The sequence below is a fragment of the Chiroxiphia lanceolata genome, chromosome 1 (assembly GCF_009829145.1).
Source record: "Chiroxiphia lanceolata isolate bChiLan1 chromosome 1, bChiLan1.pri, whole genome shotgun sequence".
In the NCBI taxonomy this organism is placed as follows: Eukaryota; Metazoa; Chordata; class Aves; order Passeriformes; family Pipridae; genus Chiroxiphia; species Chiroxiphia lanceolata.
Window position 1 is genome coordinate 89,518,778 of NC_045637.1, and position 23,964 is coordinate 89,542,741.

Below are 23,964 nucleotides of genomic sequence, written 5' to 3' on the forward strand. Positions count from 1 at the left end.
ATAAGGCAGACCTCAGCCTTTCTTCCAGTTTTTATGAATACATCAGCGTTAGAACAGAGAAAAAAGCCTTTTAAGCATTTCGATATTTCTAGCCCAGTTATTGCAGGAATACCTCTTTTTCTCTTAGGAAAAACATATCTCAATCAGAATAATTACAATTAAAATTCAATTCTGTGCATGTTTTATATCACAAAATTTAAAAATAAATAAATAAATACAGGCTGTCCAAATGAAAACTAGAGTGTGTTGCTACATGCTGAAACTATTGCAATTACCTCCCAAGTGAACTCCAACTAAATTTATTGAAGAGCTGAATTTTAATTTTCAAAACCATTGCAATGTAAAGAGTAAAACAGCACTTGCAGAGCACAGGTTAGCAGATGAGGAACCAAGAGATTTGAGAAAACGTGATCCCCAACAAGGCCTGTTGATCTAGAGTGAGCAACAGAAACGTAGATGACTTTGAAAGATCAACAAGGGCAGAAGACGAGCAATACCACACCCCCAGAAAAGCTCTCAGAATCCCACACCCATCAAAAGGACCCTGTATCACATACACAGTGAGACCCAAATTTGACCTACATCTTCTGGGAGACTAGGCATTTACCTTGGACGTGATAAAAGTTGGCAGTCACCAAAGTACTGTTGGGCTACACAGCGCATACATCGAGTTGGGAGCTTTGCTCTACTGATTTTATATATGACGAAGCTCTCTTCTTAAAGATGTTTATCTTTCAATCTCACAAGTCTTTTTAGGAGTGCCAGCAAATTATATTAACTACATTGCATGTCAGAGAAGTGCATGATAACCTCCATTTTTTTCATTTTGTCTGTTTCAGTGCTTAGAAAAATCTGAAGTGTTAATAATCAGGATTGCTCATTAACCCATCTCCATTAACATCTAAAATTGCAGCAATCCTTTTCAAAGCAGACGCAATCACTTCAGCAGTGGATTTACTTTCTTATCTCCGTATATGGCTTATACAGTGCTCTTAGTTTTATGTAGAAACACAGTGACTCCATTAGATGGGAATTTTGTTAATAAAAAGGTAATGTATAACATTATTATTTAATTTCTTTTTAACTTTCATGTTCCATTGCCAGGGGTGGAATTTCATATCTTTCCGTGATTCATTGAATAAAACAAACTTCTACGTCAAATTCTCATGTTCAAGTTATTTTAAGTGACTCACCCCCAGGAATGAATCCACTACTAACACTGCCAAGGGGTCTAGCACTGTCCATAGTCCCATAGCTATGATAAACTTTGACAAGAAGGAAGGGAATGAGTCAAACAGCTGCTGACAGCCCCATCTGATCAGGACCATAAGAAGTAGCCCTGCATTCAAGGTTAGGGGTCCCACCACAACCATGATCAACTCTTCACTGGTGTGCAGCAATGAGTTCTGGTAACACAGTTCAACAGTGTGAGGAAAGAGCTGGAATCTGTAAAAAAGCAAAAGGAGAGTGTTTGTCTGTGCTCCTAAGCAAACCATTTAAAAAAAAAGTAGAATCATGCATGTTACATTGTAAAGTTGCATCCCTATCTGTGTCACAACCCTCTGACCAAAACCTGTATGACGTTACTCAAAAAAAAAAAGAAATTTTCTCCTCCTGCCTCTGTATCCTTTGACTCCCTCTGACTCTCAATAGGTGCACTTCCAGGCCCTTGGGACTGTGCAGGAAAGGCTATACAAAGACGCTACCTCCCAGAAGCACCATCATGAGCACAGGTCCCAGAAGCTTACCTGTCTCTGCATACTGCAGCACCTTTGGGCACTGCATGAAGTAGAAAATCTGATATGGAAGACATAGCTTTAACATGCCTAAAGTGGTTGGAAATGTTCCTCTTGCCACCATGAGATCACGAGATTTGCAAAGCTCATACAATGAGAAATTTGCTGGCACTATAAGAGACATGAACTGCATGGCACTGTGAGCTACATACAGAAGCTGTAATTTAAGGCAAAAATTTCAATCCAGCTGAACTGGCTTAAATTCTGTTCCTAGCTAAACATAAAGTGGTTTGATTCTCACTTTGGTTCTGACTTGTGAGTGTTACCACTATATTATTTAGGAGCAGAGAGTGCTCAGCTCAGTCTTGTGTTGTTCAGGCACACAGCTACAGACTGGGATGCTGATCCAGGGCATTTTGGCTTAAGAACATTATCCATTATCTAGCTGACTGCCTGGGACAGCTGTGACTAGTGGCTTTGAACATGACCACCACTCTCTCATGCATTGCTTCCTTCTGTTGAGTTTCCTTTGTTTTCACAGACTCTCGATGCTTGGCCTCCCAGAAGTTTTAACACCAGCTGGCTGAGCACACATGGGATGTGCAAGGACAGAAGTTAGAGATGGTTGGCTTTGCATTAAGATCTAGAAGACCACCTTAACAATACCCAGCACTGTCCAGAGTCCACTCAGTACAAATTTTAGCCAATAATCAATCCCACTATCACAGCAGATATAGGTCGGAAAGTTGCATGCTACTGGCTCCTACTGACTGATTCAGGTTTGCGCGATGCTTTAAAGTGAACAAATAAAAAAAAAAATTCTATTGGAGAAATCGTCCCTTTCCTAAGCACGATTGAAATTTCTTATTCCATAAACCCATTTTCTACCCCACAGTAATATGTAGAGAATCGGGTATATATCACTAGTGGACTTGTTTTCCACCTTTTTTTCATGTAAGTAGTGACAAGCAATGATTTTCCTGCAACTCTCTAGGGAGTTCTAATTCCTGAGCTAAAGTCTATGTATCATAGAGTTAAAATATGTCAACCCATTGTAGTACTCACAGCAAAACTATATATCAAAGTTAAATTCTTAGAAGTATTTTACTCATAGATCACTTCAGTAATATGAAATATGGTTTGAATGCTTCTTCAGTTTTGTGCACTTCTTAGGCATTTCAAAATACTTTATCCAAAATGATAAATGATTCTTCTGGAAGATACATCACCTGCTAGGTATCTCAGAAAGAAGAGAGGTAGGTATTGACAGAAGACACACAGATGGACACATCGTGTTCTGGGTTTAAAGTTTACATTACTAACACCTCCACCTGATATGTAAATGTGACCTCCTAGGGTCACATTTGCATATCAGATTATCTAGAATCTGGATGCAGTCCTTGATCTTAGTCTCTGCAGAGGCTCCTATCTGGGCTTTCATGTAGAGCCCTTAGCACAAGTCTTAGTCATTGATTCTCTTCATAGCGCAAAGGAACTGCTTTGAATCAAGTTATTTGGAGTAATATTCCGACTGAGAAAAGAGGTTAGCAGGACTTACTTTGTAACAGGTACGGAGATGGTCTGAAGGAAGAGCCATTGGCTCAAATAATGCAGGTAAAGTCTCACGAACCAAAGCAAAACTACTAGCAGTGCGAGCAGCCAGAAGTCCCTGGAGCGCCAGTGTGTGGCTCCCAGCTCTGAAAAGACTGTGTATGCCACAAAAAGGAAATGCTCCACAACCTGCCGGTACAGTTTCACTCCAGCAGCAGAATGGCAGCTAGAAATATATGGAAACAACGCAAAGAGTCATTTGTAAAGACATTAAAGGAATACCAGTTGCTAAAACACTGTAGAGTTCTGTTATTCAGGTAATTTGGTAGAGATTCTAATCATAACTTTTGATTGAACAGTGCATCTGACAGTAAAAAAAAATAAAAAAGAATGTTTTTCCATGGCAAGCCTAGGTAGAGGTGGTTTCCTCACAGAAATCTTGCTGCCACTTTCATAAAGAAGACAACAAATCACATTTAAAATTAAGTTTTTAAAAGACCCCTGCTTTCATTTTGATTTTAATTTTCTCACAAATTGCTCTCTGAGGAACACTTTTTCCCTTATTTCTCTTCAGAGAGAATGGCAAAAGAACTTGTCATATTTGTACTGAAAAGTATTAATGTTATTGAAAACCCGTGAACAGCTTTTTGGCATTTGGTTAAGAACATTTGGTCAAATATCTCAGTACACAATGTGGGCTAAAACTCCTCTTTAGTTTCAAAAGAAAGAGAAAATAAAAAGGAACTTGTACTGTAAAAGGATTCTTCTTCTGAGTGTGGTGTGATTTACCCTTTAAACTAATTACCATAGTGCTTCAAAGGGGTTGGAGGGAGGAAAAGAGATGCAGAGATGCAGCCTTGGCATTATACTTCCAAGAAACTGGAGTCTCTCAGCTGATTCAAAGCTGAAAAGACAGTAGCTCCTTTGACCTTTGAAAACTTCTAACTACTGTGCTTATTTCCACCAATTTAAAAGACTAAGCAGCTGAGATGCACAACTCTAGGACTGAATATGATGTCATCATGCTCAGATTGTTATTTATGTTGATTAAGCCTTCTGAAAGTTCAGAAATATAAAGATCTTTTTGTGGAAGAAAACGTACTGGCTTTTTAAAGTGTAGCCTATGACTGGAGAAGAAGCAACAGACATACTTGCACTGTATTTTATACACTTTTAAAGCACTTTCATGTCTATGCATATTTCTTAAATAGCTTTATACATTTCTTTCTTCAGTAGTCACAAAGAGAACTGTGAATAATAACAGAGAAACTTAAAAGGTTTCTGCATTTGTTCTAGGTTTGAATGAGAAGGAGAAATAAAAACACCACACTTGCCAGCCATAGGTCTGGATTTTGAGACCAGCCTTGGCATCATATTACTCCTGATCCTCAGTGTTGAGCAGGATGCATGCATTGGAGAGAGCATGCTGTCAACCAGTTCTTTTTCTCATGAGAAGGCTCAGGCTTTAGTTACCTGCTTGGTTGAAAAAGAGGATGAGAAGTTGTCAGAAACACATTACAAAAAACCCCCCAGGTTTTGGGTGACTAAAAGGCTTCAAGTACAAATCACTAAAACTTCTTGCAGAAATGTGTATTGGGCTGAGACAGCTAATCCTTGCAGTGACTGTAGTTTGATCTGTCAGGGGTTTTGAAGGTTTTTTGAGACATTGCAGTCCATTTTTCTCATATCCCAATCAGTCATAAAGTCCTACTTTAGAGGCTCAGGACTACATCATGAATCACCTTCCTCATACTGTAATTATTTTCCCACAGCAGCCTACAGGAACATCACAACACATTACATTAACATTATGAATTCATAGTCTAGGCTTGTGTGAGAAAGAGACAAAGAAAAATGTAAAATAAGAAATATAATTGACTGTGGTATTATACTAATATAACCATGGAATTCTGACTGTTCTGAACTCTGCAGCCAGATTGCCCTACACTTCCTTTCATATAAAGATATTTTTGTCATCTTTAATAGCTTCCATCAAAATTTACTGTCAAGGCATTCACTCCTTGAGAAGAGTTAAGAAGGTAGGATTAGCCATACTGGTATTTTAGTTAGACCAAATAGTTTGCTGTTTGTGAAAAAAAAAAAAAAAGAAAAAATAATACTATCTTAGCTCATAATACTCTACTCATCCTTCATCAAACAAACGGAATTGCATAGATGTCCCACCCAGCCTCGCCCATTTCAGAAATCCACATCCTACAGGGATCATTGCCAATCTTCACCTCTGTGCCAAGAGCACAAGTAATCATGTATTTTTCACAAAAATCTGGATTTAGATCAACAGCTCGTTTCACGCTGGAATCATTTACTACTAGATGATCTAGGCTCAATTTACTAAATGAAGCTACTTCTGCATAAGCATCACCAGAGTGAAATGTCCAGTGTGACACCTATAAAAGGTTTCAAGACATAAATCCTTCTTTCCAATCCAGCACAGACATGGAGAAGGAGCATACATAGCTCAAAGCACTGAAAATACCAAGGCCTCTTTCATTCACAGCAGTCCTGGAGCACCAGAAGTACTGAAAAACCTTAGTAACCAAAATATGGGGTTTGGAAGGTGAGTTTACTTCTTCCTCACTGAGGTAGGACCTGTTGGTGCAATCAGGACTTTCACAGGAGCACACTTATTCCAGCTCTGCCTCTCATTGTGTGGAAGCTGCTTGTGCAAGCACTGTGAGCACACTATACAAAGTGTGGTCATAGAACTTCCCTAAGGTTTAGGTAGCAATGAAAATATTCAACCTGTGCTTTCATCACTTCATTGCTTCCCAGACTACTTCCACTTTCAAGAGGTTAAAAGACAGCTAATGTCTCCTCCTGTGAGCTGTGTCATCCCTGCTGAGATGCTGGCTCTCTCAGCCACGAGAATACACTTAATAAACTTCTAAATGAAAGTAGAGAAATTCAAAATATGTTCACTTATCAAACCCAAAAGCCTTCCATGCAATGACTCTGCTTAAACCAGCAGAGCAACATCTGTGATGCCTCAGCTGCATCTTTCCTCTGAAAAAACATTAGCAGCCCAGAAACTCAACAGAAAGCCAAGCTTGATGGAAGTAAAAGACATCAAGAAAGATATGTCCATTGGTAGAATCAAAAATTAGTTTTTATTTTTAGAACAGCAATTTTTTTAAGACTTTATGGTTTTCATCAAACACCTTGATCATAATTGTCTGCTTTTAAATGGAAATCAGAATCCTCTTTACTGTTAATTTGTCAGAAGTCCAGATTCTGAGTGTCACTTCTGTGATTGTGTAACACTTTGACATGAGCACTACCAGCCAGTGGTAAAAATTGGTGGAAAATGTAGCATATGCTACATGGGAAGGACTCAGGGAAGGTCCCAACCTATAAGTGGAATATCTTCATCTACTTTAACACAAATTCTGTTGACTCCAACTCACTTGTAAGCTTCAGCAAACTATTTCTGAGTACTCATTAATCATGTTACAAGACTGTTTACTGGCTGCCACTTCAAAACACTGGGCTTAAATGATCTCTCTCACTGACTGTTTTGAAAAATGAAGAAAGAAAGAGGCAGAAACATGAAATGAAATGCACCAAACAAGTGGAAACAGCCCCTTTAAATACTTTTAGCTGGTGTTAGTAGTGAAAGCTTGAGGGTGGAGTGATGGTGCTGGCAGATACAGTTTTCAGAAGAGATATAAAGGTGCTGTAGGATAGAGAGGATCAATATTACCTTTCAAAAACCAAACAACACCTCCATCCACAAAAAAACCCAACCCAAACCAAACCAACCAAAAAAAAAAAACCAAAAAAACCACAACAACAACAAAAACCCAAAACCAAAAAACCCCAACAAATCTCAACCCTTGGGTGAAAACTGTATAAAGTTCCGAATGAGAAGTCACTTGAGTATTGGATTTATCCATGATTCCTTGGATTACTGGTAAGTAATTTGGCTGAATGTTTCTGTTCTAGGGCATTAGTTTTGCATTTTTCTTTGAGAAATGCTGCAATAACAAATAGCAGAGACCAAATTACCATAAAAGTATGTCGATTATTTGAATGGAAATTGTTCAGAAGGAAAGAAACGATGCACAGATTCTCCTAAGCTGCAGTTGATGATGATGATGACAGAAAAGTAATGGCTGATAGAAGGTAGTGTGTACTGTTGGGTGACACTTTGTTGCTGACAAACCATGGTGAACATTTGTATAATGCACTGCAAGACTGGCATTTAGAACTGGGGGGGGGAGGGTAGATCATCAGCCTATGCAACCCTGCTTCCCCTCAAAGTACATTGGTGTCTGCCAGCTGAGGTATTCAGGATCTAGTCCTGAATGTATCTATTATTTACATTTCATAAAATATGGCAAAATAAATGTTTCTTTGTCACCCATAGAGACAGAGAAGAATTAAAGAGCAAATGCAGACACAAATTACTACTTTATGCAAATTAATTTCAGGGAATCACATGCAGTCTTTACAGCCCAAGAGTCTGTGCAACGTATTTACTCAGTTCGCAAATAAAAAAAAACTCTCCCCACCATCGCCCTAACTGGTGGGTATTTAAACTTAGTGGTAAGTTCTTTATGGCTTATCAACAGAAATAAAGATGCAGGAAATATTGCCTAGTGTTACTACAATGAAATGCTATCACTTTCAGTGGAAAATCATACCTCTATCTGAAGGTACATCTAAAATTAATATATGTAGGCCTTCAAATGCAAACCAGTTAGAAGCACCACTGATGAAGCATAAGGCAGAAGAGAATATGGTTCATTCCATTGTGCACAACATAAACATATACATAAAACATGAAATTTTATTATCATTAAAAGGATTTTATTATTATTCCTTCTGCATAATATTTTTCCTTTTCAAAGCTTGTATTGTGTTACAAGGAAATTGCCATTATTCCAGGCTGTATGGTGATGATACAAATGACTTGCCCAATAAGCCAACGGCAGAGCTGTGAACCGAACTCTGCTGAGTTACAGTCCATTATTCTATCCACTGGATTCCTAATAAAATATTACATTTTTGTTTATTTGTATGCAAAGTGAATATAAGCAGGGAGAACATTTGCCAACAATATAGACACTGTTTTTTCTCATCTCTTTCCAGGACACACCTATGCTTCATATTCTTCAGTTTGCAAGCACTAAGAAAGCTGGTATCACAAAGAGTTACAAAGGTTATCTAGAGGATTTCTTCTGCAAGAGAGGTGACAAAAGACCTGAGGGGACATTAAGCGGTTCCTTAACATAGAAATGCTCATAGGAGGATTTGTTCTACAGCTTACTGAAAAATCCAAAATCGTGGTATAGAAGAAATGCTGAAAATCATGACAGGTTTATTTTTCAGGTGCACCTGTACTGGAAAAAAGAAACTGCCAGAAGCATGCAAAATCCAAAAACACTGAATGAGGGATTTAGGAATTAAACATTCTTGCAAAACAGGAAAAATAGTAATCCAGTAACTGCAATAGTTGTTTTGGTTTGCTGCAAAGAATGTGACACAGGTCTGTGAATGCACCCAGAGTGACTGTGGCCAAGTTCCTTCCTAGTTCCAGCCTGTGCTAGCTCACAGGAGATGGCCAGCAGGCAGTAAAGTCTGAATTAGCAACAGCCTAGGTGTGCTTGCATCACATGCATAGCCAGGAGTCAGATACAAACATATCAGTTGAATTTTTCCCACAGCCCACTCACGGGGTTATATGTTGGCACAGCTGTTGCCTTGGAGGGACCACTGCATTCTTCCATACTGGGGGATGGACATTGTTGGTCAGTGGGCCAAGCCATGTTCATTAAAGAGGAAGGGAAGAAAGTGCTAACAGCTTCACACTCCTTTGTATACAACTGTATTAGCCTGAAAATGGTGGACACAACTTTCCCTATAAAAGAGTTTACGAGAACAGAAAATTGGTAAACAGCAGCAGATTCATGTCCTCAGTAATCCCTTTACCCAACAATTTTAGGCTGGTGGAGAAGTCCATCTCCTGACTTTAGCTAACTAAGAATTTCCTGAGGGAATTAACTGAGACATTCACGAGAAGAGATTTTTTACCAAGCCGAGGAAGGAAGTACTGGAGGAAGAAAGAATCACAAAATTTAAGCAGAGTGGCAGTAGTGCTGGAGGACAGCGTGGTTCCTTACAGAGAGCTGGCAAAGCTTTGCACATTTCAGCTTTGAGCAGCATCTGACAATGACATAGCAAAAATGACAAAAACCAAATTATTATTGTCAGCCCTGCAGTTTAGGTAGGCAACTAAAACTTTGCCTATTTCATGCTTTACTGCATTTTCAAGAGCTTATTGGCTTGGCAAAATAGTCTGGAAATCTTACAGGAACAGACTTTGTTAAAACATTCCAGTCTGGCTGCTTCCAGCTCTGGATGGGTACAAACATGAAGCAAGGAAACTCGAGCGCAGCTTTCAGAACTTTTAAGAAGCTCTGTTTTATATTTCATTCTAGAAAGAAACAAAAGGCAGCAGACAGCCTCTGTTATTCATCCTCATGACATGACTAGGCCAGTCAAGGAGCAAAAGGAAGCATGTAACTCCTCCCCTACTTCTTGCCCTCTGACTGCTTTAAGTAAATAAGACAACAATAAATGAATGAGAAAAAGACACAGCCCACACAGGGAGGATGCAAGATGTCAGGAGAGGTATAGATCTCAAAAAACACAGCACTATCTACGAAGCTGTTCACCCAGAAAGTAATGCCGAATGCTCAACCTTGTGCATGAGCAATAAAACAGTGTTTAGGACCTGGAGAAGAAGTTTATAGGGTCACCAGAGTAATAAATACACATTCAAGATCATTTCAGTAAAAAAGAAATGGAAAACTACAGGAGGAGAAATGTTAGACTTAAAACATCTATGGATATTCAGGAGAATCAAGATAAAAAGCCTTTCATTTACGCTAATAGGAGCAGTGTACCCTGCCCAGGAGAAAAAGAAATACACATATATATGTAGGTAGTACTCCTGTTTAAGCTAAGTCCCCTGTACCTGATGTGTGGAATGGTTTCTACCTTGACACAGAAAACATCCCCAAGGACATTTGTTCTGTCTGGAGGAAAAATGCAATCTTCCTCCTGACCAAATACATATCTACTTCTGAGAGCCACTAAACACTCAAACACCATCTGTGAGCTGTGCATTCATCTGTAACACACCAATTTAGCTGGCAGGCCATAGGGAAACAAGACTCTGAAGTTGCCAAGTTAAAATGGCAATCCAGTACCAGTTGAAACTCCACCAAGCAAACAGGTGAGGCTACCAGTGAACGTTGTAGCAGAGAGTGATGAAGCTTCAAAATAAGAAAAGGTATTGTGGAGTGGATTGAAAAAAAAAAAGAAAAAAAAAAGGAAAAAATGGCACAGCTTTGATCTTTTCTGTCCTGTACTTAATGAGCAGCAGAATCACGCTAGGAGCATGGGTCTGTACAGCTGGAGTCAAACAGCTGCCTTCCTTCAGTGAGAACCAACAGACTTGTAGCTGCTGTGGGCAGAGCAGACAGAAGACACACAACACATCATGGTCCTCCATTACAGAAAAACCTTATTCTGTTTGGCTGTACAACGACGAAACTTCATCTTACACAGACAGGCCACAAGTCAAAGTCCCTTGACTTCTATCTGGTTTTCACAGTAACAGGCTGAAACAGAAATTGAATTCCTGCCTGCTTGCATTGCTTTCCTTGGCACAATTAAATAGTATGTGTGTGAAAGTGCTGAAGTTGGGATGTCAATTGTTAAACCAAATGCACCATTCACTTCATGTGCAGATTTGTAATAATCATGCACCATAGGAATAGGGGGGTATAAAGATGAAAGAAAAATAGTGAATCTATTGATGTAAGCTTGTACATTAAAATTCTTCTAAAACATCATTAGTGTTATTCCAGTCAGATCTCTGGAACCTTCTGTACTGACCTGACAAAAATTACCTTTCCTTGTTCATAACAAATTTTACAAGGAAGAACTAATCTGGAAAAAACTGCTAGAGTCTGAAGGAAAAATGGGACATGTATTTAGCAAAATTTTGACATTGGAAATTATTTTTTTTACTTTATTTCAATTACCTTTTTTTAATTTTTATTATTTTGTGGAGCACCGTGTCCATGAACAGAAGTGTTTGACTCAGGAATAGCAATCCATGAAGAGAATGAAATATGATGTGATCCAGGTAACAACAATTAGAATACAGTTAAAAATAAATCCTTGTGGATTTAAACATGGGCAGACAAGGCAATTCATGAAACTACACGAATAACATAATACATTAAAAAAAGAAATCTCACAAACAGGAAATTGCAATGTTTAGAGTATTTGCAAGGTATACATAGTTCAAATATAGCTATAGCAAACTGTTTTGGAAAAACTCTTCCTCAAACTTTTGATAAAAGAAAACAATATCAAGCTTGGGTGCATGGCTGATGCTATAACACTACTTACTACAAAAACCAAAACATTTTTGCTTTAATACCACCTGTTTTCTTAAAGAAGCAAATCTATGTTAGGCCAGCTTAATCAAATCTTTAAGAGCCTTAGAAAAGAAGGGAGTTATGAACAGATGCAGAATACTCTAGGATACTATTATATTTAAAACATCATTAAGACAGTTATCAAGATGAGAAAACTGAGATACTGTACAGATATCTTAAATTCAATTACTTTATGAAAAACACAGCAATAGGAAATGTTAAATTGAAATCTTTTTAAAAGATCTTTATAAACACTACTGAAATTATGGTGGAAATTATCCATACAATTTAGTCAAACAAAATGCATCACGTAATAACAGTATTAACTTTTTCTTTTCAGTTTAATGCTGTGTTATTATATTTGCTGCCTATTTTAGAAAGTAATTTGTGTTGATGGCTCTGGAGAAAAACCAAGCATTAAAGAACTAATTTAATTCCTTCTGAGCTATGTTCAATTCAAAAATATTTCTTTCAGAATGTCCCAGTACTGCAGAATCTGACTAGAAATCCACCTTGAACTATGTGCACTTTGACTAACTCTCTGCCCAAGGCAAAATGATCCTGCATTCAGCAGGGTTTTATCCTGGTCTTCTAAAGGACTTACACAGAATGTACCTGATATAACTGGACCAGAATGTCAACCATGATAGAAATTATGATCAAGACATGGAGGATACATAATGAGAACCTTATCTATTTTACAGTGGGCTGCTATTGGTAGGGGAGTACCTTTAGGGGGTTGTTTACAGAAATCAGGTCTCCCTTCTTTAAAATAAAATATAGAAAGAAAAAGAAAGAAAGAAAGAAAGAGAAAACTGTATAATTCCTTGTGCAGTGCTCTTCTTCCTGCTTATTATACTGTATGACATAATGGATACTAGCTGTGTTTAAGATGTTCAAGTACTGCTATAATAGGCTGCCTGGCGGCCTTTGGAAAGAAATTTCACAAATTTTCTTTCAACGTGAAGACATGGCTTTATTCCTCTGGTTTCACAATATAAAACAGAAATTTAAAAATTGCCACAGCTTGTTTCTCAAAAATCAATGCATGATTGCTAGCTGCACTGGGAGTTTGAGGGATATCCCCTTATCAGAGGCAATCTCTAGATAACATACTTTCCTCTATTGCCCATAGCTGCATGTAAGACACGGTAAGACAAATGTCAGCTTCCTTTTCTATTGGTGTCATCTATTGATCCAGTGAAATGCTCTTCATCTGAAACTTCCTTCCCAAAGGGGACATTTGCTGTGAGAAGCAAACCTTTCTTCCTGATGCTAAGAAACCCTAAAACTTTCTGCTAATTACTGCACAGTACCATAGCAACATATAGTTCTAAAAGTGTAAAAAAAAATAAGAAAAAGCACAAATGAGGCAGATGCCATCCTTTTCCTGGTAGAAATGCTGTTTTACAATACTGAAAATGTAATATAATTATAAACTCATTATGAGTTTTCTGTGTGCTCTAGAAAAAAAATGTACTCTGGGTCTATGCTTTCCTTTGGGGACATTTCCTCTCAGATGCATTCAAAAGTGCTATCCGAGATGTGCCTAAGTGACTCCAGTACGAGACAAAGCACAAAACAATGTCCCCATGAGAAACAAAAGTATCAGAGAATAACAAGAAGCAGAGGGGTAGGTAAAGGATGCTGGAGTACAAAAAGGACACTATGTATACAAAAAATAGTCCTGGCAAAAACACATTTATTTGTGTGTCTATAGAGATAGGAGAGAGAGATAGCATAGTGTGCTGACCTAAGACAACAGCACCATCAGAAAAAGCTTTAGCTATCAAGAAAGTAGAAAGTGAAGATGTAGAAAAGACACATCCTTTTAAGAATAAAAACTGACTTGTAAAAATGCATAGCTAATCAACACCCATATGAATCTTTACAGTTTCGGAGAGGTTTTGATATGGCTCCTAGGTAACTGCAGTTTCATCAGACTGAAAAAGAACAACCAAAAGAAGCGTTTATAAAGAAAATAATCAAATATTTCACTAGCACTGGAGTATGTTGGACTTGATACTCCTAACCAAAAGAGAGTTTTGCTCAAGAGTAAAGAAGGGGCACACGCTTTAAATATGTCAATAAGCTTGTTCCTTCAGTTCAAATATAAAGTATCACACTACTCACAATTTTTAAAAAGCAACCATCTAAAGGAGACTCAGTTGTGATGCTTCACTCATACAATAAGGATTTTCAGGAACAGGGGAACTGACTTTCTGGAGGGTTGCAACTGAGCATTTCTCTCTGTGGGGGCAATAACTGAGACACTTGCCCTCTGGTCTACTCTTGGTCAACAGGTTCAGAAGTCACCAGAGGAAGAGTGACAGGCAGCCTTACTGCATATACCATGCCTTCCTAAGATACCTTGCTAAGAAAAAAAACCCAATGTTCAGGAACCATTAGACCAAAGCTTCCAAAATAGAATAAAGCATTTGGGCAGAACAAAGGCTTGTTATTTTGCTGTCTCTGACAAACAATAGCTGGCAGGTATTGAACTTACCATGCAAATTAACTTCTCTGTTTGTTTGGGATTTTTTTTTCCTGTGTATATTTGTCTGAAAGTGTATTTGTAAATAATACAGTTTATTGAAACTGTTGAAAGAATTTATTTTTCTTAAAATCATGGAAAATATGATTTTTAACTCTTTTTACAAAGACATGATTCTGCTTTTTCTTGGAACCTTTAGATTTTTCATCAAAGAACTCCAAATAACTGAAAGACATACTTCAGTTTTTCAAAGAGCCAGGTTCATCCAGACAATAATGTAAGAAACACTTAAATAACCTTCAAGAGTCACCACAGAGGTGATTCTGAATTTCAGCTTTCGAGTTCTCCTATTCTGCTGAAAGGCTGGATTACTGAGGGAGAGAAGGGGGGCAATCGGATTGCCAATCAGCTTTAACACTTATTAATTTTCTAACTTTCTACCTACAATAAAGACAATCACAGTCACAATCCTAGAGGACAAAATCCCATTATCTTAGACCCATAAGGTTTCCCACTGCGGGTCTGAATTCATTCAGACAAGTTTTCACTGGCTTCTAGTAGACTATGCTCCTTTGACTCAATGCAATTCATAACTTATTCAAACAGAAGCACCTACAAAATAGTCATATCTTCCTCAGCTGGACAAACCTACTCTTGTCAAAACTCAGTGTGACGGACTAACAGTCCTATCGATCTGATGCTTCTTCCCTCTCCTACAGCAGGATCCTTCTTGCTCCTTCCTTCCTGTCTAGAGACTTTTGTTTAATTGCAAAGCCTAATAACTACATGCATTGACACGGTATTAATTTTGTTCAGCTGAGCAGCCTGCTCACCTTTCTATGAGTTCCCATAAGTTTGGTAGCAGCGTATGGATGCAAAAGCCTCAAGAAGTCAGAGAGGGCAGTTAGGGTGAGGTTTCCTAAGATACCAAAGCAATTCAGCTGCTGAAATGTAACTAGGAAGAACACTGTGGTTACAGGACCCAGACTACTCTGAAAACCTCCTCTTTGGTTCAGACAATAATGCTCTCTCAGGTTCTCAGTATTTTATAACCTCTTTTTCTTGCTTAGTATGTAGCCTTAATAATCCTTATTTCCTTAAGGATCACTCTGAAACTTACTTGATCCACAACGTATCAGAATTTACACTTATGGTAAAACTTTAGTTTTCACATCTAATATCTTGTGGGTGATATTTTAGTTGCATAGTCTTAAAATTATTTTAACACAATACATTATTTTTTTATTTTTCTTCAATTTTAACCTGAAGGTAAATTGATTCACAGGTCATATTTGATGTTATTCTTTCAGCTAAAAGACTTCAAATCGTTACAGAAAAAAAAAAAAAGAGATAGAAGATTTTGGTGGTTTAGTTGTTGTGTTGGGTGGGGATTTTTTTTTGCTTATTAAAGTTTTTGCTTGCTGGGCTCAAGGTTTAAAGGTAAAATTTACAAAGACAATGCTTTTTGACAGTGAATCTTCTGCTACATTTTCAGAAGCACTCAGCAAATTCCAGCAGCGGGTTTCTAGACACAAAAGACAAATACAACCACTCCGTGATTTAGATTGGTTTTCTGTTTGTGGGTCATGAGACTCACTGCTGAGCATGTCAGAAGTTGGTTGTTGCATTTAATGCAGGTTGTCAGCAACTTCATAGTTCCCATAGCAAGAGACAGACTCTGCTCTGGCTTTGGTTTTGGGGTATTGGATGGGGGTTTTCCCCCCTTCCTTCTTTTGGGGTTTTGATTGGAATCCCGGATTGTAGTTAGTGAATAAATGCAGTTACTGAAAAGAATCAAATTAAAAGTATGGAACAAGCTGGTGCTTCGAAAAATGTTGAATTGCATAGGTTTCCTTTTTTCAGAGACATCATTTAACATTCAAAATAAATATTAAATTTCCCTTCAGTTTGAAAATTTAGAGTCACTTATGAAACTAGGAACAATAATCATACTATATTACGCCATGTCTCATGTATGCCTCAAGAGGGCTGTGACTTGTCGTAGCATGAAGGAACCTGGAAAAATGATTACTTGCTGCTTTAAACAGAAGATGCATAGCTCAGATGCTCATTAATGAAGCAAAGGAAAATTAATTGACATGTCTAATAGTTCTTCTAATATAGCCTCTAAGCCTTGATGTGTCAATTGTCAAATTACCCCTGGCGTTCTTTCTTTGTCTCAGTGATCTTGTGTTGCATTGCTAGGAGAGAAAATTAACATCACTTTCCTTGGCCTCTCTCAGTGTACTTTCTGGGCAAGGGTGCTAGACCTACAGAAAAATGAGATGCATGCAGCCCAACTGCCTTAACCTCTCTCCAGATCAGGCTTAACCTCTCAGACTTCAGAACTCCAGTTTTGTGACTGATCTGTGTCAATGATGCATCTTTCCTGGGGCATACAGTGGAAAAACAAACAAGCTTTAAAAAGCCTAAATGTATCAACCTTTCTACACATCCTTGCCACTCTTGTGCATTCCTTTGACTTAAGTTAGAGTTTCTTTCAGCAATCCAGGATCCTCTCTGCCTTTTCTCCCCCAGCAATGGTCTATCCTCTGAAAGAGCCAGCCTCTTTCACCCTACAACAGGCTTCCTTGCTTGCTCCAACATAGGCAGTGAAAGAGCATTCTTCTTAGAGCTTCCATTCTTTTCACGTTATTATCACCCAATCCAGGCTGCAAGAAAAGCTGTTTCCAATCATTTGCCTGTTAGTCATCTCTCTGTCTGACAGCAAATCCTTTGATCAAGACTGTTATAATGTGTATATTAGGGTCATCTAAGTTTATGTAATGGAACTTTTTAATCATCTCTGCTGTTTCATCAATTGCTATTTCTGTCCTACATGAAATTAGGAAGAAAAGGAAACACAGAAAAGGCATATAAGTGATATATTACATCTGCTGTCTGTAGTGTGGCACAAAAGTCCATTGGATTCCCAACATTAAACAGCATTTGAGAACCTCACATTGGCAGATTCTTTAAGTCCTAATTCCGGAAACTGAAGAAATCCTGATTTTAATGTGATTTGTTTGGGGCTGGTTTTTCGTACGTAGATTAAGTGATATGATTTGGAAATTAGCCCCCTAGCACATCATAGCAATAAGTCAGCTAAGAGCCATACTGGAAAATACAGCTCTTTGTTAAGAATGAAAATCACTGCATAACAGTATGTCAGATCTCTATGATTCTGAAAAAAAAAAAAAATTAAAAATCATTAAGATATTTTTCATTCTATATTAAATTATTTCAACCATTCTTCTTAGGGGATATCTTCATATCTTTAACCTTTCTCATAAGAAACAGATTTGCATGTTCTGCAGAGCATGAACACGCTCAATCCAATAGTCAGGAAAGTACTACAGGAGTACTGCCCCATAGAGCTGCATGTGTGCAGTAAGTCTGAGGCACCTAGAGAGTACCAGATTTCTTTCACATTTGAAGGCAATTAGTCCACACACAATAAGTTTAACATGTCTCAAGCACAGAGGAGTCCCTTCTCATGTGCTGTAGAGCAAGACAGTACAGTTGAATGCATGCATCTGGAATTGCCACATGGGCTGTCAGAGATCCAGATATCTTAAACAAATGTTGAAATTCTTCAGCTTGCACCCAGGTCCAAAAGGAAGAATTTGGGAAAAGCCAAGTTCTATGAAACTGGGTGAGAAATGAACATAAAATTCAGTAACATTTCTCTGAAAGTCTTTCTATTATGTGATAATTTTTGAATAATCCAACTATCAGCACTAAAAAGCCAGGAAATACCATGGCTATCATTGTTCCAAACTCTATTGATTTTTGACAGAAATTGAAACAAGAAAACAGGGAAAATATAGGAGAATGGGCAGAAATGGCAGAGAGGGAATTTGTGAGCAAGAATAAAGGTGTATAAAAACTATCCACATGATGCCGAAAAAGTGTGAAGGTCTGTATCTGTAACATTTTTCAGTAATACACATCATAGTAAGAATACAATAAGTATGCTGAGGCACAGACAGCAAGAATATTTTCCGAGATAAAACAAGCCAGGAGCAGGTTGGGGAACTGTCCTTATAGTTCTTCTTTCATGCTGAATCCAACTCTTTTTGCTGAGATAACTACCAATGCAGGCAAAGAAAACCTTCCTTACTTCATGCTACCTGGGACCTCACTTTAACTAATACATGAGGGTCTCCTAGAAGGTTTTAATTGCAGAATAGAGTTGTATGAAAAGTAGCTTTCTCTTCATGTTAAGATTTTTAAAAGACAACTCTGATCCCAAGCTCGCATGAAAAAGTTGAAAACAAAAAAGTTCATGTACTGATATTTTGGTTAATAAAAGGACTTGTTTTGATGATTTAAAGTGCTTTGAAATGATTTTGACCTTTTCAGTAGAAAATGAACCCATCTGTATACATTGAAATTTGTGAAAAAAGCAATTTCAAAACAAATTTTCTTTTCAAAATATTGAGATGGAGTATTTCAAGAGTCTCCAGATTTTGTTCCCATTATCCTTTCCTGAACTAGAAGAGCTGACACCAGCTCTTTCCCACAATTTCGTTTTTTTGAAAGTCACAGTTTTCCAGTGCAAAGTGCTCAAAAAAACCCCAACTTCAATCAGAGCAGAAATAGCACACGTCCTTGATTCTGATGAGGTCATATGCTTCCTTCATTTCAATGGGTAGCTTGAGACAGACTGCAAAATACTGGTGTGTCACCCATTTTGGCACTGTTCTGGCAAGTGTTGTGGCAGACCATACAGGGCACTGAGATTGCTCTCATAGTGAGGAGTGCAAATTGAAATATCGTATTCTATTGTGTGATCCAAATGATCTGGGGATTGAACCTACGTTGAGAGATTGTGCTCCAACTTGGCCAGAGGGCTGCCAGAGGTTGTGTGGGAGGACAGGGACATGATTGGCAAGTCCCTGGGAAAGACAGAGAAGTGGTCAGCTCCACACTGAGTAGATCACACCCTGGTATGCCACCAAAAGACAAAACCAAGTTTTCACCACACAAATCAACCAGCTAAAAGGTGATTGTGAATCTGTTTAACGAGTTAACATTGAAGTACTGAAAACCCTGGTTAGCTGCCTTCAATGGGCTTTGAAAATATTTTTCCCACACATCTTCTTGTCCTCCTTATTAGCAAATAAGCTGGGACTCAATTGTAGGCAAGGGCTTGGTACAGACTTGAACAATAAACTGGTTAGATTCATTAGGAGCGGAGCTGGATGACATAATGTTGGAAACATACGCAGCCAGCCTATGAGACTAGCTTGGTTATAAAAGCATCCACCACTAGTTTATTTAACTTAGAATGCCAAAGGTAGGGAATGCTTTCTGTGAGCTACAGCTACTTGGGCTCTCTCACTGTAAATAAGAACAAATCAGCACACAATAAGACTTACGTTGCTTTTCACACTTCCTTTCTGTAAACAGCACATACTTTCTCTTATAAATAGTGCAACTAAACTTCAGTTTTTCAGATGACATAACTGCCCTGCTGAAGCCAACAGACTTGAAAGCTAATTCACACCATCAAAGTATCTGTTTTCATTTTGCTTATTTTCTTAATATGCACTTGATGTTTTTTATTCTACTGCTATTTCTGAAGATTTTAAAATTAATAGTATGCTTTATTTCTAGTGCTGTGTAAGTACTAAAGAAATATATTGCTTTTATCAGAATTATCAATTTTGATAAGTCAATAGTAGGGCAACCAACAAAAGGGATCTTCCGAGTACAAACATTTATTTTCCACTTTTCTTGTGTGCATTCTTATCTCTGAATAAAATTCAAGTCTACCAGGTGAAAACACACTCTCTGTAGAGACACACAGGGTAAAGGCGTGCTCTGAGTCCAAGACTCTTACACTATCCAGACCAGCAGACTCAGACACAGCAGGAAAGAAGGCAACACTCAGTAAACCTGGTTCATGCGGAGGCTGCAACTTTATTAAATGTAAACCACATTATGGGCTTATTTAAATTAATGGTCACAGTGGGTGCTCAACACCTCTGAAAGACTCTGCACTAGGACTAGCTATAAAATTTTCCATCGAGACTGCTGCGTGAAGGGGAGCTGAGACAAGTAGTGTTTGCCAGAAAACTGCCTTTCCATGGGACTTTTTTCTTGATAAAATGTTAAGATTTTGGTGCTGAAAAAATAGAACTGTGGTTTTTTTCAGCAGTCCCTCTCATCAGAATCAGTAACCAGCTGTTCATTTGTACAAGCCCATATGCTGCGTGAGGCAGTCTTGCCAGACCATCTCATCTGTATATACCAGAGGCAAATGTACCAACGTGCAATGGAAAGGCTGAGATACCACACTGGACATGGGACATGCACACAGTCTGCCTTTAGAGGTCTTTAGAGGAGTGTGGGGAAAGGAGAGCCGAGTGCCATCCCCTACACCCTCAGTCCATGTATTCAGATTTCCACCAAAGAAACCCAGAAGAAGAGGGAGGGGAGGAGACCACTTCATGTCCCACCTCACTCAAGAGGACCAGAAGACAGGGACCACAGAGGATGCCACAGGGCCTGCCTGAGTCACAGTGGGCATGCAATCAAGTGACAGCTTTTTTGAACTGAACCGTTTAATTCTTCTGGACTGCATGTTTCAGCTTTGTTAAAAAGCTATTGTTTTCTGGAGAGGGGGGGGAAAAAATCCTTTCCCTCAATTTCATTAGCAAATTAGGACTGTTAACTTCAGAATGGCTAAGGGAAAGTAGCAAGTGGTTGAACAGCAACTCATCATGGTTATAAACAGTGAAAATCTCTACAAAATACTCAACTGAAAACTGAGGGAGACTTTTGTGCTTATAAGACAAGAGCACTCTATTGTAATTGGTTCTTACAAGAAATAGAAATATCTTAACTGAGTCAATGACAATTTTTTGCATTATTGTAATACTCAAAGTGTCAGTGTTTGATGATTGCTTTCAGTTCATAATAATAAATTCCAGACTTTTAAACATCCAAACCAATAAAGCTACATGGAGAGAATGTTTGTAATTGAAATAAAAATTATCCCAAATATAGACCAGGAGGATAATTTATAAAAATAACAGAAATACTGCTGAATCATTTTAATAACAAATAAATAAATAAGTATGGGAAGATCACACAACTGAGGCAATTAGAAATCGAACATGTTAATTAGTAATTAAAGAAATTAAAATAAAGAATCACATAAATTGGCAGATTGTACCGAAAGCGAATATACTTATACACAAATACTTGTAAATATATCAATCTACATTTATAGTTTCATATTTTGTATAACCCTCAATCTTGTGGGTGTAAAAGAAAAAACATTGAGGATGACCTGGAATCACCTAAAAACATAGTCTTGGGAGTTGAACTATTTTATATTTCTATCTCCAGTCATTTATAATGATAATGATTCATAGAATCACTGATAAAGAGCAACTGTGTCCTTTTTTTTTTTTCTTCCTAACACTCCTGGAAAGCTTTATAGTAAACAATTTAGAAGATAATGAAAGGTAAAACTTCCATCTGAAAAGGTTTGATTCAACAAAATTATTGGGACAATCACTTAGGTTAAGTGTTTAGCCCAGAGGGCAGTATAAAATTTCATCAAAATTCAAACCATGCATAAATGATCTCAAACTGCAGTGTCTATTTATACCACACAACATGTTAGTCATATTTTTCACTGAAGATTGAAAGTAATGATGAAGCAACAGATAAGGATGAAAGACTGAATATGTGCTATGCCACCCATATATAATTCAGTTAGTGGCAAACATGGATTAGAAAATATCCTGCAATAGCATGTGTTTTCCAACTGCCTGAGAAAAACTGTGACCCATTAATGAGGGAAATGGGACAGCAATGAAACCAGAAATATTGCACATACACAAATGAGCCAGGTAAAGGAGAGACAGTTATTAAATCAGTGCATCAGGGATTCAAAGACAATGAGAAATGAAAATATCTTTTAGGTTTGGTGTTCCTTAAAAAAAAATCACTGGATTTTTTCAATCCAGAGAACAAAGCAGTGTCAGTGAAAATGGTGCCATTTTTCTAAAGCCTAAATCTTCAAATTTTGGTGAATATTATATAAAGAAAACTTCAGCGCAGACTCTCCATTTAGAATATAGAATACAGTCCTTAACCTTTAAGAAGAAATAACCACAGTGGAAAAAAAAGTTTATACTCCTTCTTTTTCTAGTTTAAATTTTTGATTTGGTTATTTTGGACAGAAGTTTTGAGGTATGAATTAAGAAAAAGATCTATGATTTTTCATTTTAATCCCAAACAAAGGCAGAACCTTTAGTTGACAGCAGCCACTGAAACAGAATAATAACTACAGCACATAATGTTATTTATCAGCTGTTTACGAATCATCCCATTGAGTGTATCAGCTATACTCATACACCTGCTACAGTTTTTGCCTAAACCATTAGGATCAGCTTTGTGCAATGATGCTGACCTTCAGCTGAAGTTCTGTGGTTGCTGGATGGTGAATGCAAATTACTAGTTGGCATTCCCTGTTTTGTTATTCTATAAGCATCTGAGGTGCTGGATGAACTAGTAACACTGCCAATTCATGTTTCAGATAGATTGTAGTGTAGCACTGAAACTGCACAGTGGAGGATTAGACAGAAACGTAAGCTGGAAGCCATATATGGGGCTATGTGTTTGTTCAACATCATGTTAGTCTCAGCAGACTCCAAGCAGAGCTAGATGTTAATGATTTGTAGCTGCCTTTTCAGGGAGGAAGGGATTAGAGGAAAAACTTCACAGATATCCTGAGGAGTTATCTCTGAATAAAAGGCAGAGGTTAAAGCTACAAGTGGAAGTAGTGGCAAGGCAAGACATCAACAGAAGAGATGCTACTGAAAAGCAGAGGGGGACTAAGTGGCAGAGGAACTTAAAAACGACTGGGAAAGATTATAGTATGACAGATGCCTCCAATGATAGCTAATTTAAATGCCATTAGGTGCATTATATTTCACATGCAGACAGTCTACAGTGTGATGGAAAGCGTTACAGTAGGTTAGCATGAAAGTTTATGCTTCAGTCAGAGTAAATTGTTATCACTTCACTGGAAATGGCACTTTAGCGCTTACCTCAGCTGAGGATCTGCCCCTTTGTGTTACTGCAGCATTTGCTGTCTTCAGCAAAACACTCAGAGTAGATGCTAAATCTGGTGGAACTTAAGTTTCTGCTGACTCATTGCCCCAAAAGAGAAATTATAATGAAGTTAATGAAAGTTCAAGCATTAAATAGTATTTGTATTTTATTTTGCTATTCTACACTTCCTAATTTTTTCAAAAAGGGTAATATTAAACGGAACATTTTTCCCAATTAGCATTTATACATCTCTTATACTTAGTGCACTGTTGTCATTCTTCCAATGAAGTCTACGAAAATGGCAAAATGAAGCCCATAGTTATGTATTTTGAGCTGCTTTCCCTGTGATGTTAGTAAACAGTTTGATGCATGATGTCACTAGTAGCACTATTCTTTCTTGTCTTCTTCCACTTAATGAAAATCTGTGAAATAAATGCTACAAGGGAGTACTGCTGGCATGACAAATTCCAAGCCAATAAGTCTTGCAGATGCCAAGACGTAAGCTCTGAAACTTGGCATTTGGCATTCAGAACTAGATAACCTTACTATAGTAACTACATTCACTGTATCTACAAGAGGGATGAATAAATCAACAATAATTGAACTACTAAAAGTGTCTAATTTCCAG

The 23,964-nt window shown here is 37.8% G+C and overlaps 1 protein-coding gene across 5 annotated transcripts in view; it reads right to left on the reverse strand.

The window, feature by feature from the left end:
• OFCC1 (orofacial cleft 1 candidate 1) overlaps positions 1-23,964 on the reverse strand; it is a 191,375-nt gene that overhangs the window by 62,497 nt on the left and 104,914 nt on the right. For all 5 annotated transcript variants that reach the window (XR_004360692.1, XM_032709283.1, XM_032709291.1 and 2 more), the window contains 2 exons: positions 3,295-3,513; positions 1,194-1,446 (listed from right to left, as the gene is read on the reverse strand). Coding sequence is in view for 4 of the 5 variants with exons in the window: in XM_032709283.1 (XP_032565174.1) it covers positions 1,194-1,446; positions 3,295-3,513 (472 nt within the window). In the remaining variant the exon portion in view is untranslated. The remainder of the gene's footprint in view (positions 1-1,193; positions 1,447-3,294; positions 3,514-23,964) is intronic.